Raw genomic sequence first — 19,961 nt, 5'->3', positions numbered from 1 at the left:
TTTGATTGATCCTGCGGAGTGTGTTTTGCCGTTGTTTTATACACAGCGGACAGTGGATTTTACAGGTATTTTCTCTCTGTCATGTTTATGGATTCGCCGTGGCGGTAGAATCATAGTCTCAGGGTTTCAACCAACAACCAACAAATAGAAAAAATGATACAAATTTAGAGACGTATAAATAATTAAGCGCGCGAGTATATTTGTGGAGCAACATATTATGTATAATAGTAACGATAGTAATAACATCCAGGATGATAATGATAATGATAACGATAAAGAATATTAACATTAGTATTAATGGTGATAACAATGATGATGATAATAAAGATAAGAATGACAAGAAACACTATACGGTGACTTGTTGCATTGTAAATCGAGATTTGCGTATTTGCTTTGCATACTGGTGCATGCACTGCGAAAGAAATATAATTTTAACGTCACTATTTCTTAATGAACTTCTTTACTGTGGCCAGGAGAAAACTTGTACATATATGGCTTATCCGTATCGTAAGAATTTACACCAACAAATTCAACCACATCCTCTCTGTATTTTTCTTACACTGTATGATTGCACAACTTGAAAACAACTCCCGCTTGTCTCGTGAAACGTGCGTGCGCCAAGAAAGATGACAAATGGATCCGTGGACTTGAATTGTTTCATATATCATAGCGTGCACTGTTTACAGTGTAGATTTGTTTCTTCTTCGAAAGTACAATATAAAATGGTTCGAAAATCCTTCTTTCCTCGTCCGTTCGTCGGGCGAACTTGCCAGACCAGTCATAAATTGTACCTGCTGCGAAGAAACGCTGCTTCTGCGACTTTTATGAATATGTGTACAGATATATATATATACCTGTAATTATAATTTTTATATATTGAAAGGAAACATATGCGTAAGCATTAGTAAATCGATCGAAAATAAAGTAGGAACCAACTCGATTTTTATTTTTGAAATTTTGATTGTACGGGCTCCTGTTTGAACTGTCGCGTGTTGAACAAATTCGCAAACATCCACGTACAGAATGTGCCGATTCCAACGAAATAGAATATACGTGGCCTCAGTTAGCGCAGCAATCATGTCGCAAGTGGCAGTTCCGCGTGTGTTTCTCTATTTATTAGCCGCTTTCCTTGCCACTTTTTCCAGTAAGTGTTATTTTCTTTGATATATATATATATATATATACACGCAACTTTAATATATATGTATATATGTATATGTTGATGCGTAGCGAATTGATGCAAAGCAAAATTGAAAAAGAGCATTTCCCCACAGAAGCAAGTTCATACGTGCCGCCGGATGATTGTTTGAAATTCGATGTCGGTGATATTGAGGATTACTTGTCGAATCTCAATTTCGAGAATGTGCCGACGATCAATATGATGATCGGCGGGTTCAAATGCCCGGTCACAGCTTTGCCCTTCGGTGCTTTGAAATCAGACTGGGCAAGGCTGTTGCTTCTGCAAAGAGCGCAACCGAAGGAATCGATTCTCTTAAAGAAACTGGATCGTCTTATCAGAATTTTAGTGATCGCTTATTTCCGAATGGAAGAACGTTTCGATGTTATGCAATCTGGATTTTGGAATATAAGCAGGTTGGTAACAAAAACTCTAACTATCAACGATAAAGACTTTTTCACAAGCTTGATCTTTGTATCTCATTCGATCGAATATTTTGATAGTCCATCCGCGACGTCTGTACACGAAAGCACCACGAGCACTAATTCGAAGGAGGAAACGAAGAAACTCGATAATTCGATCGCTAATTCAAGAAAAATAAATAAAACCTCAGCGAATTTTGCTATGAGTACTTTTCTTAACAACGATGAATCCAGTAGCACGATTGAAATTGAACGAATCGCACTTACTAGTTCGGATGTGTCGAGCGAAGGCAAAACCGGCGATTTTCATACAATGCATAATATTCCTTTAAAGCATCGCTCGATAAGCGAGCAAATCGACGAAAAAAGGACGGTAACCGCTTTCGTAAATATTACAAATTTTTCAGAAAGAACCACTGACAAACGGAAATACACAGAGATATCGACTTTGAGCGCGAATGAATCCGTTACGATTAACACCGCGAATAATTTCACTAGGAATAAAAATGGCACGAATATTTTTACGAGAGACGATTCTGACGCTGATAAAAATATTAATTTCTCAACAACAGAATTTAGCAACGAAACTAAACCAATTATAACTGGCTCGAACGCTGTTACTGCTCGTATTTCGGAAACGATGACTTCTTCTAGTTATCAAAAATTAATAGCGACGAGCGTCGAGAAAGAAAGAACGGCGGAATTAATTGCCCCTACTATATTTAGCGTCACGCAGACTAATGGTGTGAAAAAACATGGTACTCAGAACGATTATAAAGTCACCGTTTATTCGGATAAAATTTCTACTAACCCGACCGAAAGATTTAATCAAAGTCGTCCGAATAATCGGACTGGCGGTGTATCCCAAGTCTTTGAGAAGGTTCCATGGAATTCCACGAATTCTACTGTTTCCTCTAATAAGATCAAGGAACCTTCGATCTACAAAAATACTCCGTTTGGCAATAAGTTTTGGAAATACATGACAATTTCACCAAAAGTTTCTTCCACTACGGTTACTGCAGATCCGACGTTAATGTCGCAGGCAAAAGGGACGGAAAGATATAAAGGAAATTTGATAAAATCTAAAAAACGCGGAAGCTCGAACACCGATATTGAAAAAATGTTTAGGTGGTTTTATACTTTCGGTCATTCCAGGTACATACTTATGTTTCTCCTACATCACACGCTCTTTTCCTAATTACCTTTCGTTTATTTGCCAACGTTTTGTCATAATTACAGTAAAAACGATTCGGTTGATCGAGGCGTCTACATCGCATGCGAAGGAAAGAGTCACAACGGCAAAGAGTAACCTCGCCAAACGATATTTTTCATCTGCGAGGTATTAGAATAAATTTGCATACACGTATCTTTTAAAAGGCAAAAGTTTGGGTCGTTTTGAATCGACGATAATAAAATTGTTTGACTTTCACGTGGTTGGATATTGCTTCTTGATTTGTCTGATTATACGGCATTTGTAGATGGTATAAGAAATGCACGTTGCGACAACTGGACACTTGCCGATTCTTATCAGCGATATTGCGGGCCAGTCCATAAATTCATGAGGCGGGGCAACGCTGACTGATATTTACGAGGTCCGCAGCTGGTAACGTTCGTCATGCTTTACGAGCTGTCGTAAACGAATCCTCTTATTATTCAGTTCTCTGTCCATAGGATTTTTCGGATTGTCTGCAAGCAGTTGGATTGTCCGCTTGATTGGTTCGATGCAATTTACGCAGGCAACGATAGCTTGAACGACATCGTGTTTCGGATGTGATTACGATCCAGTTGAAATTACACGCGAAATCGTGGGAAAAAAGATACGGGATCAGTGTTGCGCTGTTCAAAATGTTCTCGTTATCCGCAGGAAAGGGAATGAAAACGGTTGCGATGAGTACATAATTGGCTTTACGCAAACTATCGTGACTCGATGGTTTAATAACGGTTTTTCGAGATAGCACACCCGATCAGTTTAATTTGCAACGATAGCATATCAGCGGGTTGCGGTTAATAACCAGTCGAAGGTACGCGAACAAATAGGTGTGTTCAATCAGCACGTCGTGTCGTTCCGAATTATTCCGCGATATTTTTGTTAAAATATCCGTTCGTTCGTTTCGTTTGTCGATTTACGGTCCGCGATAGTGTGTGTACACGTTTTGTGCAAATGCGCACGTGTATTCAAAACATATGGAGAATCATCGAGTCGAATAACTTTATCGCTTATATTAATTACATTATACAAGCTAAATTTTCAGTAAATATGCTTAAAATTTAGATTTACAGGGTGGTTATCAATTTGTAAATCCGAATTATCTCCTCGGTAGAGAATATACGCGATTTATGACTCTTTATTTCCTCGCAAGGGTATCCTATCTATTTTAAATATTCCAGATGTTAATTCTTCTCTCTTTTCTATTTTCTGATATATTTCTAATATAAATTCGTAGCGTGGTACGATATGTTCGCGTCGTGTTCGCTTTGCAAGCCTTGCTAAATTAAATATGTGCCGGTATTGTACAGATTAATCGTTAATAGAGTAATCGGTAACTTAGCCTTCTATCTTTTATTCATTCTGTTGCCGTTGACTTCTTCGTGATCGAGCTAGCGTTTTAATTCGAGAACATTATTATCGTTGGTAGGTTCGTCTGGTGCATCTTCTTTACAAGAATTAGCATCAGAGCGAGCTATATTTATTAGAGTCAATAATTTAGCCCGTTGTGAAACGGATTAGAGCGGTATATCGTTCCTTCTAAGGAAACAAATTACCTTGCCTTGGCGAGATGCTAGTTGAACAGAGCATTCCTGGTTTCCCTTTGCACCTGCTTTTCCCTATTTCTCACGTCCACGCCGACAAACAGTCGCGCTTTGACGCGACTCGTTGGTAATTGCGTTAACAGTTGCAACCAAACCGCTTGGAAATTCAAGGTTTCTCGTTGAATGCAAAATATTGTTTGACAGCATTAGACTGATCGACACGCTTCATAAATTGCGACGTTTGTTTCGTTTTTCTCGAGAACCGGGCCAATTAAGCTGACAAATCGTTCACGGAAGAGGTGTGTCGTGGGTGGGGAATTGATAAATAAAGGTGATCAATCGTGAGCAAATGTTCAACTCTGGCGAAACAAATTTGCTCATTACTTATCATTTCTTCGCGATTACTCGCCGGTCGGATTAGCCGTACATTGTTCTTCGGGAGGGAAACAAATTAGTCGCTTCACAGGAACGCGACTTCGAGAGGTTCTCTGGCCGGGTTCGTTCCTACGGTCTTCGTGTCTAGAATACGGTAATGCCGGTGTACGTTCGCTTGTTCAAACTGTTCGTCAGGGTTACTTTAGCTTCTTGAGCAGCATCGAGAGTAGCAACGATGAACTAGCGGCCAGAGCAACGTTGAGGCTAGTATCTACCACCGACAGAAAGTTCACGGAAATCATTTAACCGAGGAAGAGTAGCGCGATCACAGGAAAAGAGGAGGAGTGCAGAGCATCGGTGCATGATGGTGGTGGTGCCGCTGGAGGCTGAGGCGAGGGTGAAGAAACGCTCGGTAATTATTTTACCGACGGAAGCGAAGGGATGAGAGAATGCAACTTGCACCCTTCCTCTTTTCACTCCACCTCCGTTTCTAGCGGCTTGATGTTAATTCATACTAATTGGTTGCATTACTCTCGTTTCATTCACCCGCCGTGGTTGTTTCCTTTCCTTTCGATGGGAGCAGCCCATCCTTGTTTTTGTTGCTCGACGTCCTGCCATGCTTTTTATTAATTAGTCGCCAAATAATTTCAAACATTTCCTATAATTTAACCGTAATTCTTGCATTCTCGTGAATACTTTCGATTGTTTAGTTTCTCGTTGTCAACTTCCGATAACGTCCCGAACGAGGAAACTCGATTTACTAAACATCAGCGGTACCTCAATTGCGAAGAATTTGTCTCGTCGTGAAACGTCTGATATTTGAATAAAAGTTTATCTAATTTTCATTAGTTAAACGAATTAAAGAAGCGATAATACAGTCTTTGTGATACACATAACAATACCGTGTAACTCGTTCGGCCGTTGCAGATACAGCGGAAAAGCTTGAATTATAGAGAAATAAAATAACGGCTTAACCCACACCGAAACAGGAGAAGAAGGAAGGAGCGTTATAAATAGACGGGTGGCTCTTTGTTCTCGGCAACATGTTCCGCAACGATAAAAATTTCCCGCGAAACCAAAAGATCTCATGGACCATGTGTAGCTATTTTTATGTCACTTGGCCAATTTGTGGGTCGCACGCGTTTCTTAGATATCTTTGGTTATCCATGTTTCAAAAAATATGGAATGTCGTCTTAAGAGGAAGTTGGCTGAAAAATTCCAAGAAATTGATGGACCAGTCGTAATCTGCAGCAGGAGACGGCTCGCGAAAGTAGGAATCTATAGGTGGCGAAGGAAGAGCGAAGATGCGTGAGAAAGCGTCGGATTGTTGGACACCCCTTGCGAGGGTGTAATCATCTTTGCTCAGTCTCGTCCGTGAAAATCCATTCTCGTCACGTCGAGACAAACGGGCTCAGTTGACTCTCCATCTAAATCTCCTTCTTCCTTTCGTTCTCCGGATCTCCTTCTTCCTTTACTCGCACGGATAAGAAATGAAATTAAAATTCTCCAGGAGACTGAAACGTCACGTTCCTCGTCGTCCGTCTCATCTCATTCCTCGTTTCGTGGAAGGGAGCACCGCGTCCGTTCGCCTCCAGGTATCCGGAAGATAAAGGAAACGAGAGATCGAGTCTGCTTCGTGGGATCTCGCAGATCGTTCGATTCGGACGAGCTGGGGGCTGCCGATGGATCTGCAACTTTCCACGGAAAAGAACGAATCCCAAAGAGTTGGGCTAACCTAAAACTTGGAATAAAGGGTCTGATCCTCTCCTAGGAATGCATAGAGATGCGTACGAGAGTCGATGTGAAATATTTGTTTTCCAAATAGAGGTCGAAGAAATAGTATTTTGATATCGCTACCGTTCGAGCTTCTTCAGATACGTGCTTTCTGTGCAAAGGGACACTGGGACGTTCCGTATCTTTGCTTTGAAAATTTATAGAATTTACTTTTCATAGAAGAACGTTGCGCGCGAACCAAGACAGCCTTCTTGTCCATCGAAGACGGTCTAGTCGATCTCGTTAAGTGAAAGAAAGGACGAGGTACGGTTTGTGGGTAGGTCGGAGTGGAAAGCGTGGCTGGTTAATTGGAATCGCCTGCAAACTTGGCGACTTCTCAGCCTCGAAAGCATCGATGAAATTGCAGCACCCGTCAAGCTTCGGCCGGTTTCCTCTTCAGTTTCGAGATCGTTTCTACCTTCTCTTTGCTCGTCGCTTTTCATCCAGCGACAGTGGGATGCGACTCAATCTCGCTGCCAGCTTTCGTCCCGAACACACTGTCGTCTTCGACGGAACACGGTGGATCCCTTTGACTCTTAAAGACGGTGTGACGTGTAAGTAATTGTTACTTCATCGCTAGGTTGATTATAGCAATTTTCCTAGCTCCTTGGCTCGCTCCTACTTTTCTCTTCCTCTTCTCATTTACTTCATTACCTTCTTTGTCTGTTCGTCGCGTAACTTTATCGCGGAAATTAGTTTCGCTTCTTGCACATATATGGCGCATCATCGATGCGACCATCGTTACGTCCACATATACATTTTCTTTCAACTTTGATTGTTTCACACCTCGGGTTACAAAATCGTCAGGTCGCCGCCACTCATGGTACGCAGCCGAGAGAATGTCTGACAATTAATTATTCTCTTCTACTTTTTCCTCCGCAAAGAGGAACAAAGGAAGAATATGTAGGCGTGAGTTTCCAGGAAGTTCGCGCAAAACAAGTGGAAATCTTTTTCGGCGATGGTCACCTTCAATTCTCGCTAGTTTTTCTCAGACAGCGTTCTCGCCGCGAGACGAGCTTTTCTCTCGTTCGTAAGTTACGCTTTCCTTTCTTCGTCGTGCCAAAACTCGTCCGGCTCGTTAATACTTTCGCGGCGATCTCCGAGTATAAATTTCACCGTGGTATTTTCCATCGTATATCGTAAAAAGAGTGGTTTTTCACGAACGAAAACTGTTCTATTTCTTACCAAACTACCGCGCGATCGTTAATTTCTTTGTCGCGGATGGATCAAACGACGAGCGAAATTTTGTCGAAATTTCCATTCGACCGGAAGAAAAATGGGAAAGTGGGTGTGTCTTATGGAACGTTCGGGCATTCGTCCTTGAATTATGTAATATTTCATCCAGGGAATTAATTCAGCGTCTTTTGTTCAGGAAACAAGGAGGGAACTAACGAGCTGCGTATTGTCCGAGATTTCATATCAAACCGATATTTCTGCACGATTCAACGACAAGGCGTTTGTCGAACGACGAAGACGTAATTACGAAAGCAGAGCGTCGAACGATCTTGGCGGTCGGAGGAAGCGGAACGCCGCCTTGCCCCGACCTTTCCCATCTTCGGCATCAGTAAGTTAGAACTATTCGAAACGTTTCGTCCCTCGTTTGCATGCCGATACGTGGCACTGAACCAAGAACCAAGTCAGCCCCTAGATCGAGCGCAGACCGACCTGTGCGCGAAACTTCACCAGTGCCATTTCTCGGATATAAACTCGACGCTCGGATCCACGTACAGGTACACTCTGACTGGAAACTGTGAATATAGGTGCGACGGAGTCTCGCCGGGGATGATGCCTTGCAATTTCGCGCGATTACCGCAGGGCTCTTCCAATTTGCCGAGAAACTTTACCGTTATCGTGCTTCTATACTTGCTAGATCGATAATCTCTCTCGCTCGTTCGCTCCTCCGAGACGTTGTTGGAATCGTTACGATCGTCTTCGTATTTTTTTTCGAATTTGCGAGCAGGTAAACGAGAGTACAGAGCGCGCGGATTTGAAACGAGACGATTAATCGCAGAAGGAAAAGTTCGGGGCGCGGAAGCGAAACGGCGGGTCGATACGCGTCGATTGTTCGAGGACGCAACGAGGATGCGCGTTCACGGAGGACGGCTCATCTTAATCACCAATTCATCACTCGCCATTGCCCCTCGAGGCAATCGCGCGTGAACCTAGCCTGATAGACGATACATCGGCGATACCGAAGCGTAGGCATCGTCGCGTCCTGGCTCATCCCCGATTCGCCGGAGAACTGGACACGCTTGGTCAAATACCTTCGCTAGCTGGTTACATATAGCCAAGTATCTAATCGTACCGACTACCGACAAGGTTTTTCGAACGAGCTTGATGTTGGCAGGCTGAAATTAAGGTCGGTGCGGAACGCGAGGGTAGACCGAATTGATACGGACGATCTCGCTGACGGGGACGCTTCGCCGACCCGCAGCCTCGTTTACCCCATAACGATCCTTAAATTATTTCTAACTGGCGATTGTTTGGTCGTGTCGATCCGCGTCACTTTCGATCACCGACTTCGTCTTTCCACTCGTTCATGGAACGCCAATTCCTGTTAAACGATAAACGGTCGCTCGACGACGCCCTTTTCTGACACAGAACCACGGACAGAAATAGCGGTGGAGATTCGCGAAACGCTGAAACAACTATTTGCGGTTGAACGGTATGAAAGAACGTCTTGACGATCGTTCGTCTAATAGAGGACTGGAATATCGTGAAAAAGAAATACCCTCGTGAAACGCATGATTTTCTAAAGTGCTGTAGCAAGTGACCGGGCAACGGGACGGGAACAGCGAAGTAGGATCAGTTACTCTTCCAGGAAGGGATGCGTTGGTCCGTGAACTCGCCGATAACGCAGAATTATAGTCCCAGCTCTGGCAGAGCCATCCTCTTCGAACCAACCATGTGATTCCCTACAAAACGCCTATCACTGTGCGTACCGAGGCGTGAGCAGCTTCGGTTTGCACGCATGTATCATCCCATCCCGTTGTCACTGCCTTTGCTTCTTCGCTTTTGTCCGAACGACCCAATGGACTGTGCTTCTTTTTACAAACGAACTAGGCGAAAAAATCCAGATCGCGATCTGGCCTAGAGCAATCGCGCGATGGAACGAAGATCGAAACACGCGAAGAAACTGTATCGATCGACTGGTGACGTTCTTCGATAGATATCGGCTGCGTTCGCGTTCTTATTTTTTTTTTTTATTCGAACCGGCTTTTATCCGATCGAAAAGCAGAGCATTAGATAGACGATGGCGTTTCCTCGAGGTGACCTTCTCTGTTCCGCGGTGGTCGGATATCGGATTAAAATACACGCTTACGAAAGGATAATGAGTCTGGAAGGCGGCGACAAAAAACTGCGAACTCTAGAGGATTTTCCAGGAACAATTTGCTTGTCCTTCCTCGCAGTTCCGTAGCATCGGACGATTAGATTATCCTGTACGAACGCTGCGAATCCCACGCACACTTTTGCCCTTCCATTTGGGGTTGGAACGATTTCCTAGCCGTTGGAACGGCTAATTGGCAGCGTCCGGCCATTATCACGAGTCTTCTTAATTTACGGAACTGAATTTTGCCGTTATAAATGCCGGTTCGCGACTATCAACTCATCTATACCGGCTAATTTTACGAGGAAATTTAATGGAGAATCGGAGGAGCGGAAGCGCGTTTTCACAGGAGGGAATGGCTAAGGGTGGATAGAGTCGCATACATTTCGTCCCGAATAGTTTTACCTTGCGACTTACAGATAACATCTTTGCGTTAACGCGAACGTGACGTTTTTCGGAGGAAATTAAATGGCGAGTCATCGCGTGCAGCGTACTGTCCTCCTGTCATGCCAAATATCAGCCGTAATTACTTTTATTCAGGAAGAAACGCATTTACCATGTTTTAAGAAGTTCATGGGCCATGGAACATCCTCCAGATGCATATTCGATTACCAATCCACCAATTACCGGTACGTTCGTTCGAGTGCTCCTACTTTTCTCTATGATACACCTTTCAAGGTCGAAAGTGGAAAATCGCACGACCAATTATAGCATTCGTCTTGAAAGTGCTTTCCATCGATCTCCATTTTTACACGGTTTTATATTCTCTCTTGCTCCATATTTTATCTCGTTCTTATCCAAACATCGTGCCATTGCTCCGAGCTCATCGATTCGAAAGATTCGATTTACCGACTAATTTTCCTTCGTAATTTTTGCCACGATAATGGCCTAGTATATCGAGTCATTCGCAAACTCTGACGAACTATGTAAATTCATCGAGTAAGGTGAATGGCTGTGACGGACGTGGGTGGTTTTTATCACGTCGACCTTTTTTTCCGCAAAGCCGGTGTTAAAGCAGTGCGTGACTGTGATTCGGTTCTTATCGCCCGATCTTTGTTCGCAAATTTAATTACTTTTTTAAGCGAACGTTTGCCAAGAATATCTTTCCATGTTTCGTTGTGTGTTCCAGTAGCGGATAAGATTCAGAGGTGCAGGAATTGCTTAAAAATTGCACAGGCTACGCGTCAAAGTACAAGTACTTTTTAGCGTGATTTCACACGACGGAAGTTTCGTATTGTTATGTAACGTAATGCACGTTGATTTTCGCTAATTGCTGCGCTCTGGTATTTTATCTTGCGAGATTTCAAGCGTTTTATGTCGTCAGGTTCGGATTGAGAAAAGAAAATTGCCAGTGTTGAACCCTTGAGTATCATTGGCATGTTGAAACTCATTAGGAAAATTATCCGAGCTGCAGTTGGAAACCGACTTGCCGGAGGTACTACGACTCTTTTCCTTTATTGCTTTTCTCTTTAGAAATTCAACGTTTGTTTGTACAAATTCCGAAACACGTTGAAAAATGCCGTATAGAATATGTATATGAAGCACTATGTAAACGACGTAGAAGCGAGCGTTTGTAGCGTTAGCTGTAATACGCGACATCGAGTTCTATTTCGATAATAGACAAAGTGATCGTGATTTTGTTCGATCTGTGGTTTTCGCGGTCGCAATATAGACATCGTCATTACGATGGCTTACGAGGAAAGAGTATCTGATTGATCTCCCCTTTACTCCGTACTTTGATCTTCCCAACGTACCGTGTATTTCGGCGTCTTACCGTTTCATCTTCGTAAGAGATACAGAAGAGAGACCCTTATTTAGTGGATTCGGTTAATGTTTCCCGTTGCAAGGAGCAACGACGAGCGAACGCTAGCTAGAAAGATTGCTTTTGTAGGTTCGTTCGCCTTGCTGCGCGGCCAAGGAATTTAGAGAGTCACGGATGTAATTTTTATTCATTTCCAAGGGAACTTAATACCAGAACTGCTGCAAAGGGATTCCAAAGGTTTTGTGCTCGTTCGACTGTGGTTTAGTCGGATCTTTTGTTATATTGCCCCTTGCTGTTTCGTGTTTGTTCTTTTATTTCGGTTAATAGGAATACTCGGCATAGTCCTTAGCGAGTAAAACAAAGGCGCCATGAAGCATCCTTCCTCCGAAGAGTTTCTAATAACGTCTGGTTTAAAAGGATTCGAACGAGTACATACCTACGTATAAATTAAAGATTGAATGGCATGACATTTTTATTTCGTGTCAGCGGTGCGAGACTAACGGCGCGATGAGAAATTCTCGAATGGAGGAAAACCGGCGAATGAAGCACGCGCGTGTGAGAACAAAGGACGACGCGATATTGGATAGAGCATAAACGAGAAGGGAAGTTATGGCGGTCTCAATTAGTACAAATAAAACGTTCCGAGCTAGCTAATATTATTTATCGCTCGCTCGGATGCCTCTGCACGTCGTATAAAAGCGAGAACACGGAAACCCATTATAATGAAATTAACAAATTACCCGTCGTCCAGCGCCTCGACCTCTGCTCCTGCCAGCGAACCCGTACCACCGAATCCCTACGAGTATCGTCTGTTTTCATCCTCTCGCGAAAACCACCCCATCTCGATTTTCCCTTCTCCCTTCTACCCTTCTCTTCTCTTCCTTTCCCTTCTCTTCCCTCCTCTTCTCTTCTCTTCTCTTCTCTTCTCTTCTCTTCTCTTCTCGCATCACGCGAAAGACAGCCTATAACAATTCAGCTGATCCCGTTTCCGTTACTCCGCTTCTTGTGCATTAATTCCATTCTCCGTTAGCACGACTGGGGTCTCATTCAGACAGGAATTTCCTATCTGTGTGGAGGGAGCCTATGCTTCTCCGACGCCGACGCTACCGCGTAGTAATCACTGGAATTGCTACTACTTTATTCGAGCGCTTGCCCCTTTCGTCACGCGATACACGCGATTAAAAGCAACTTCTACTCCGTAGAAAAGTTTTCCCTCGTTTCTTTTTCTTCGACGATTCCTCGATCGATCGGACGATTTATAAATTTTTCTCGCTGAATCAGCCGCGCAAACGCCGACCCGAGACTAACGTTGTCACGCTTTCTAACTAATTCAAATTTGCGAATCGGTCTGCCGTACGCCGCTTCTTTCTCTGTTTCCAGTGTTTACAGATGGGATCGTACGTAGGGAAATTTTCAATTATGCACATTTTGCTCGATGTAGTCGGCGTTCACGCGTGACACGTCGCAGAAACGCGAGATGGGGGGTGAAGCGAGTGGATCCAGGGGTCGTCGGTGGATGAAGGGGTGAAGAAGGGCGGAAGAGGTGAGGGAGGATGGAGGAGGTGGACGGGGAGGGGGATGTCGGTTTTTGGGAGGGTGCGGGTTCGGTGCAGAGACAATAGTAGGCGGACAAAAGCGTGATATACGACGACCCCCGGAGCAGTGGTATTAAAATCATATTTTTAAGTCCTCCATCCTACCCCTGGACCTACCGCGAGCGCCGTACTCTTCGTTGCTACCAACTCTGTCCCCTCGTTTCATGCTGAACCACAAAATGGCGGTGGATGGGTGGTGTCTCTGTGGGACTGACGATGCTCCTGGATTTAATTGGATTCGTTGGCTGTAATTAATGCAGCTCCATCGGCCGTGGAAAGGTACCCGTTTCAGGATTTTGATTTCTTTTAACGTCACCGTTGCCCGGCCACTCTCATCTCCGATATTATTTTTGCAGGCTTAGGTGTACGATTGCTCGTAGCGGCGAAGACAATCGTTCATAGAAACGGTTAAACGTTAATCGAATTCCTTTGACTGGGGATCGATCGTTCATTAACGTCGATCGCTAATCTCGTCAAAGTCGGCAGAAAAAAAAAGAGGAAGAAGCCGTGACGGATAAAAAGTTGCAGGCTATATCAAAGGTTGGAGAAGCAGCACATTTTCATTTGAAATTCCGTGTATCTCCGGAGAATCTCGAATCGGCGGGTTATTCAGCCTCCAGTCTGATTTAAAGTCCTTCGAAAGGGATGATATACGGGCCTGAATGTATGTACCTTCGCATTTACACGCAGGCACGCGTGAAATGAATATCTCCTTCCTAACCCGCGACCCACCGCAGACGTATATATTTCATCTTGCTATCACTATTTCAGAGAGATGACTTGCTTTTTCCTTCCCGCTTCAAAGGATTCTCTGGCTTACTTTTCTGCTAGATACGGTCGTTAACTTGGATACCACCTGCCGCTTGCTGCATTATTTTTGAAAATTCGTTAGCGATCTAGAGGAGGAACGAACGAGCGGATCGACGCGTAGTTGTTTCGCTTTCTTTTTTACTAAAAGTTTAACGTCGCTGAAAAATGAATATCTAAAAGTAAACGCGTATTACCCCGATAAACCGCGATAAACCGTGCGAAGCCTCGGATCTCCAAGTGATCTTAAATTAAACGAAGAACGCGTAAAATGCGAGAATCTGTAAAGATCTCAAGATCTTTGAAAAATGTACCGAGAACTTTGGAAAAAAGAATTCGCGCGTTAACTTGTGATTTCGAGTACGCGTTCTAGTCTATTCAACCAATGATGAATGTCAAGTATTTTCTTACTTTAGTTCGCGTCCACTCGAAACAGATATTTTTTCGCGATTCACACGCGTCAGAAAAAAGAAGTGACAAAACGATGCGGCCGCGTTCAAACGTTGCACGCGTACTCCAGCCACTCCGGATGCACTTCATTAGAACTTTTAAATCTCGTTTCGTGTCGTCGTCCGCGGAGTAACTCGTGCGACGACCGAGTTTCGAAACAGCGAGATGAATTTGCTGGTCCCTTGAACGCCGTTATACGTACGCCAGTCGCTGGTTCCCCGCTGTTACCTCTGCACGGTCTCTTGCCCGAGTACTCTACATTTTCTTTGCTACTTTATCATCGCTGATAGTCCTTACCGCGAAGGTTAGCAGGTAGCCTACGAATACGCGAACTATCAATAAATTATCCGATTTTACGAGCACTCGGGTGCAAGTACTTTGTCGCTACGGTAAATTTGTTCGTATTCCTTTTTTCTCCAGTTTTCTTTCTATCGAGTAAGTTTAATTGTTAGAGCGATCGATTTACGAGCAGACATCGATGTAACATTTCAATTCCAGGCGAAATCTTAGGATTTGTCAACGTGTCACGGAAGAGAAACGCGCATTTTTCAACGACCAACCGGGACGAGATATCTCCCTGTAGAGTTGCTCCCTTTTTTACGAGGCTCTCCTTCGTGTCAACGCTATCGGTGCGAGTTTTCACTCGGAACGAATGGAATAAGGGATTCGCGTTTGGTTTTGTCGCGTGTAACGAACAACGGTACGGTGCTTTGTTCGACATTTTCCAGTCCCATCGTTGGAACGCGTGCGTCGTCACGTTGCGACGTTCGGCCGAGACAAGAAAATCGAAGAAAGCCGAGTCGCTAGAATTGGCGACTGTTGGAAGTCGAAGAAAGCGCGACCCGGGTAAGACCGATCTCTTTCTAAGAAACTGGAAGACGAATAGGAACGGGCAACAAGTTGGAAGCGAGCGCGTTACGAACGTTTGAAATTCGCGAAGAATTGGCCCCAGAGAGTGGAGAAGCGGCAATTAGAATCTCGGAGAAGGGTGGACAGCGAGATGCCAGTCGTTTAGCCAAGGCATTTTCGCATTACACGGACCATTAGGAGTTACTTGGCGAGGTTGCCTTTCGGAAAAACGTTCCACTTTGTATAATGGTCGGCCGAAAGGAACAGGAAGTTCCGTTGTATACGTTTACTGCCGGGCAAAGGTACTCACGCGTTCGCCGACTATTTCATTTTAAAGTCAAAACGTCGTGCCTAGTCGGAGCTCCGAACATCGTAAGAGGGTTGCTATACTATTATAACTTTGTAATGGCCTACTAGCGCGTACTTTGCCCTGGATATTGCCTTAAAGGGCGCAACCGTGAAACGTCCCCTTCGTAAATTTAACTTTCAAACACGTCGCCCGACATCGGTCCCCGCTAGTGCACTATCGCGTTTTTCATGTACTTCCATCCAGCTTTCTCCCGCGTTCTTTCTTGTCCTCTCTCTCTTTGTCGTTTCGCGGTCCGGATTATGGTAATGATCACCGACTTTTATTTGCCATCATGTCCGCGAAACTGCCTCGTCGATTAATCATCTCGCACGAGATACGACTTTCGTCTTGAGGTATCGCGCGTTTATCACGCGCGTTCTAAATAAACCGATGCTAACGATGCACCGGCGGAAAACCACGAGAACTTAATTCAGTATTTTATTCGAACGTTCTTCTTTCTTCTTTTCTTTTGGGCAACTCGACAAGCGTTCTTTTTACCGAAAGGAAAACGTCGCGATTTTAAGCGCGTTTATACACACACTTATACAGACGCTTATCGTAAGTTTACCTTTAGACGAAAACGACTATAGGTAGGGACGTTTTCCAAAGTATTCGCTGCACCGGGAAACTTATCGACGAGTTCCGTGTCTCGATAGTTCCACATATAGCTTAAATTATTCGCAGACTTCTCTTTTCACTCGGTCCATAACATGACGATGCAAGTTTCCAACCGAGAAAGAAGGTCAATAGTACTTAACGCTTAATTTGTCAAGTAGTCACGAGGACTTGCACGATGTGATTAAACTTTCAACGATAGAAGGGTCTGAGCCGCGTACAATGTCCGGCTCCTTTCAAAGTTCGCCCCATCGGCATATCCTAATCGGCCTGGACCGGCTTCTTTCCATCGCTTCTCCTTAACTGTATTCATACGGCAGCATGAATACGGACCAAATCGAAGAGAGAAAACGGTCGACGACTTCGGGAAATGTCGGTCGCTTCGAAACGACCACGGTACGGACTCGAGATCTTTGGAAGCGAACGTTGGTTCTCACAGCGTCCATGGAAATCGGTAACGAAGGACGTACTCGAGATTTCCGAGTAATTCCAATTTATGGCGTCGCGTTGTCGCAAATCATAAGCGCGGCCGGACGTTAGCGCGCACCACTGCGGAAACGCTTCGCATAATGGTCGTTCGATCTTTGGATTACGATCCAACAGAAATGTTACATCGGTTCGTTCGATGTCCTTGCGAGTTACATTTTCCGCTCGATATACCTGTACTAGATGTTCTTCTCGCCGATCGATCTCCATAGAGATTTCCATGTATCGTCGTCGCTCTGGTAGATATTTTATTGCTGGTTGTAAACCGTGTATCGGTTGTACCGGTTCTAAGAGTTGTTCTCCAAAGGAATTTTTCTCTTTGTCGTCTCTCGAGCTTCTGCAGAAGGGGCGAATGTTGGTTCGTTCGGCGATACTGTTCGAAAGAATTCACGAATTGCGAATGAAACGGAAGATAATCTCCGAGCAAAGTAGAAAGGAAAACGTTGTTTCGTCGAGGACAGCCGCTGGACGAATCTATCGATTGTTGGGTGCTCCTTTCCTCGAACATTCTTGGCTAGCTAGGAGTAGAACGAATTGTTGGCGGAACGCCAGAAGGCCAAGCGAGAACGCTCGCCCAGGTGGAAGCAGAAGGTAGCGTAGTACCTCGAGCAAGATTCCGGGCAAAAAGTTAAGGGATAAAAAAAGAAAGCAGCGAAGAAGGGGAAAGAGCGGGGCAGGAGGTGGAACGGAGAGAGTAGACGACCACGAAATATTTGTCAATCGCAAAGCCAGGAAGACCGGTCGGGAAAGTCGATTTAACGCCCGTTAAGGAAGCAATTCCTTTAAGAAGGACGAACGACGGAGCAATGGTGGTGCGACCCGGGGATGCTCGACCTTCCTGGACTTACGACCTTTCACCGGAGAATCGCTTCCGTCCGCCATTATCGGCGGACGAATGGAACATCAATAACCAATTTCGTAAGACTAATATCGCGAAAATTAGTTTCCTGAGGTCCCTTTTCCTTCGTGCTTCGTTCCTTACACTTTCTCACTCTCTCTCTCTCTCTCTCTCTCTCTCTCTGCCTCTCTCTCTCTCTCTATCTATAGCTTCGTTAAAAGGTCTATGACCTACTCGCCGTTCATGCTTTTCTTAATGTCCAGCCATCGAGCGAAAGCGATCGTGAATCTCCCTTTATCGTCTCGCAATACCCGTTTCCGGCCATATTTTCCTTTTTTTATCGCGCACGCTCGCCGTCGCACCGAAGAAACGATAATATACCTTTTAATCCGTGTCACCCAGATTTACCCGGTGAAATATCTACCTGGACGAGTTCGAATTCCGCCTAAATGCTTTCTGAACGATCCTCCGAAAATCGGTCATTTCCACTTTCCTATGTTCGCGTTGCCCTACACGCCGTCTCTCGTCGAATCTTTTATTTTTCGTCGACGAATTCGCGACAACAGCGGTCCTTCCTTTTCATCTGGATCGAAGACACGTATCCGAAAATTCTGACGAAAACGATTCTTCGAAAGGCTACTAGTCGATCGTGTTGAAAACTTTGCTGCGCGCTATCAAACGCGTCGATTAATTATTCACCTTGATAACGTCGGACGATGATCTTCTCAGAACTTTGTACTCGCAGTCGGTAAAAGTACATAGATATCTCTAGATAATTTTATTTTCCTTCGAGTACCGCGCTTTGCCAGCAATTTCTTCAATTACACAGGGCTTCCACTTAATTATAAATTAATTGTTCGCCGAGTTATGGCTCGATTTTTACTCCTCTTTTCGACCTAATTACCAGAAGGCCTTGAAGAGCTCCGAAACTCACCCGTTCTTTCCCTTCGTACACCGGTTTTTCTCCGTCGTTTTTGCCTTTCGTTCCGGTTTCCCACCCTTTCTTGCCCTCGCGGTATCCAACTACCATTTCGCCAGTGTATCTCGAACTTCCCTTTAACGAGAAACCACTGTACCTTTCGTAACGTCACCTTTTTGCCCGGAATCATGGCGTTTCGATGTTTCTTTTCACAGCGAGGAAATTTCCAGGCCAACGAGGGTGCATTCGACCAGTGAATTTTCCGGTTTTCCCTTTGCAGCAAACGTCGATAGGCGTGTAAGAAGTCTCTTTTTCTCCCTCCCTCTCTCTCTCTGTCTCTGTCTCTCTATCTCCCCCTTTGCACGTGTTTCGTCGACCGCATTAATTATTTTGTCGAAATTTACATTCGCCCCGGTGTAGTGGGTGAAATTCGGTGGAGAAAAGGAGGGTAACACGGTAACCGTTGGCGTGTCGAATTCACCAGCGCGATAGACAAGCAAAGCGATAGACAAAAGGTCGTGCTTATCGAGCAAATTTGATCAATCGGCAATTTCACTCGGTCTATCGGGGACGATATTTGACGCGATTCCGTCTCGATTTCTTTTTATCGATCCGGTATAAAGGCTATAAAACGAGATGCTGGGAATGTTAAAGTTGATTTATTAACGTTTGATTTATTTCCCAATCGATCGGAACGAATGCATTTACCCTGGCGAGGCAAGATAGCTGGGCTCACCAACCTGCGCCGCGATCAACCTTTTCATTTCGTACCCTCCTCTGCTTTCTCCTCTCTCATCCGCTTCTCCCATTCCCCCTTTCCCTTTCGTCGTTTTTTTTTCTTAACAAGAATTCCACCGTTTAAGTGCCATATTTTTCGTGCGAGCTGTAAGAGCGCCGGGTGTCTATTAATAAGCATATCAGACCGGTGGAATCTCGCGATAAAAGTGATGTATGTCGGTGGAATAACGGAGCATCGCGCCAAGAGCGGCTGATACAAACCGCTCGCAACCGCGAACAAATTTCCCACGAGTCGCTTTTTAACGGCCATCGGATGTCAAACGTCTCTTCCTTCGGTTACTCTTTTCCAACGCGCCACTATTTCAACGTCACGGACGTATTTATTACGCATCGTGGTAACGTTCGCGCGTCATTTTTCTCCGACTCGTAGACTTTTGCTCATTTTTCCAAGTAACGTAGCCGACGACGACGCGCCGCTTATCGCGCAACGCATACGCGTTCGTTCGGCGGTTCCACTTCGCTGAAAAACGTTCGCGCGATAAAAATTGAAGCAAACGCGCGCGATCTCGGCGGAAGGAAGCGCCGTCGTTTAGAAAAACGGCCAGACAACCTGGTCAGACGCGTAAATGTCTAGAATGTACGAACTTGTCGAATGCAAATTTGGCGACTTTTTCCAAACATGTTGATGAATACGGAATCGCGAAGTTGCCGGTAGCTTGCGGCAACG

General features: G+C 44.6%; 1 protein-coding gene across 2 annotated transcripts; it reads left to right on the top strand.

Moving 5' to 3' along the window:
• The first annotated feature begins 1,012 nt into the window (after nucleotides 1-1,012).
• Nucleotides 1,013-2,986, top strand: LOC117166170 (uncharacterized). Of its 2 annotated transcripts, XM_033349929.2 has the most exons (4): nucleotides 1,013-1,144; nucleotides 1,275-1,593; nucleotides 1,681-2,754; nucleotides 2,839-2,986. In XM_033349929.2, the coding sequence occupies exons 1-4, from the start codon at nucleotides 1,024-1,026 to the stop codon at nucleotides 2,906-2,908; spliced, it is 1,584 nt and encodes a 527-aa protein (XP_033205820.2). In that variant the 5' UTR covers nucleotides 1,013-1,023; the 3' UTR covers nucleotides 2,909-2,986. The 2 variants fall into 2 exon arrangements, with proteins under 2 accessions (XP_033205820.2, XP_076480153.1); XM_076624038.1 differs by having other exon boundaries at nucleotides 1,275-2,754.
• The last annotated feature ends 16,975 nt before the right edge of the window (nucleotides 2,987-19,961 follow it).

Source organism: Bombus vancouverensis, chromosome 14 (genome assembly GCF_051014615.1).
Source record: "Bombus vancouverensis nearcticus chromosome 14, iyBomVanc1_principal, whole genome shotgun sequence".
NCBI lineage: Eukaryota > Metazoa > Arthropoda > Insecta > Hymenoptera > Apidae > Bombus > Bombus vancouverensis.
Note: the sequence above shows the minus strand (reverse complement) of the source record. Positions and strands in the feature narration are given on the sequence as shown.

Coding starts and splice junctions, on each gene's coding strand:
- LOC117166170 (XM_076624038.1), top strand. CDS start 1,024: ATGTGCCGATTCCAACGAAATAGAATATACGTGGCCTCAGTTAGCGCA. Junction 1,145..1,274: donor TTTCCTTGCCACTTTTTCCA/GTAAGTGTTATT, acceptor ATTTCCCCACAG/AAGCAAGTTCATACGTGCCG. Junction 2,755..2,838: donor TATACTTTCGGTCATTCCAG/GTACATACTTAT, acceptor TCATAATTACAG/TAAAAACGATTCGGTTGATC.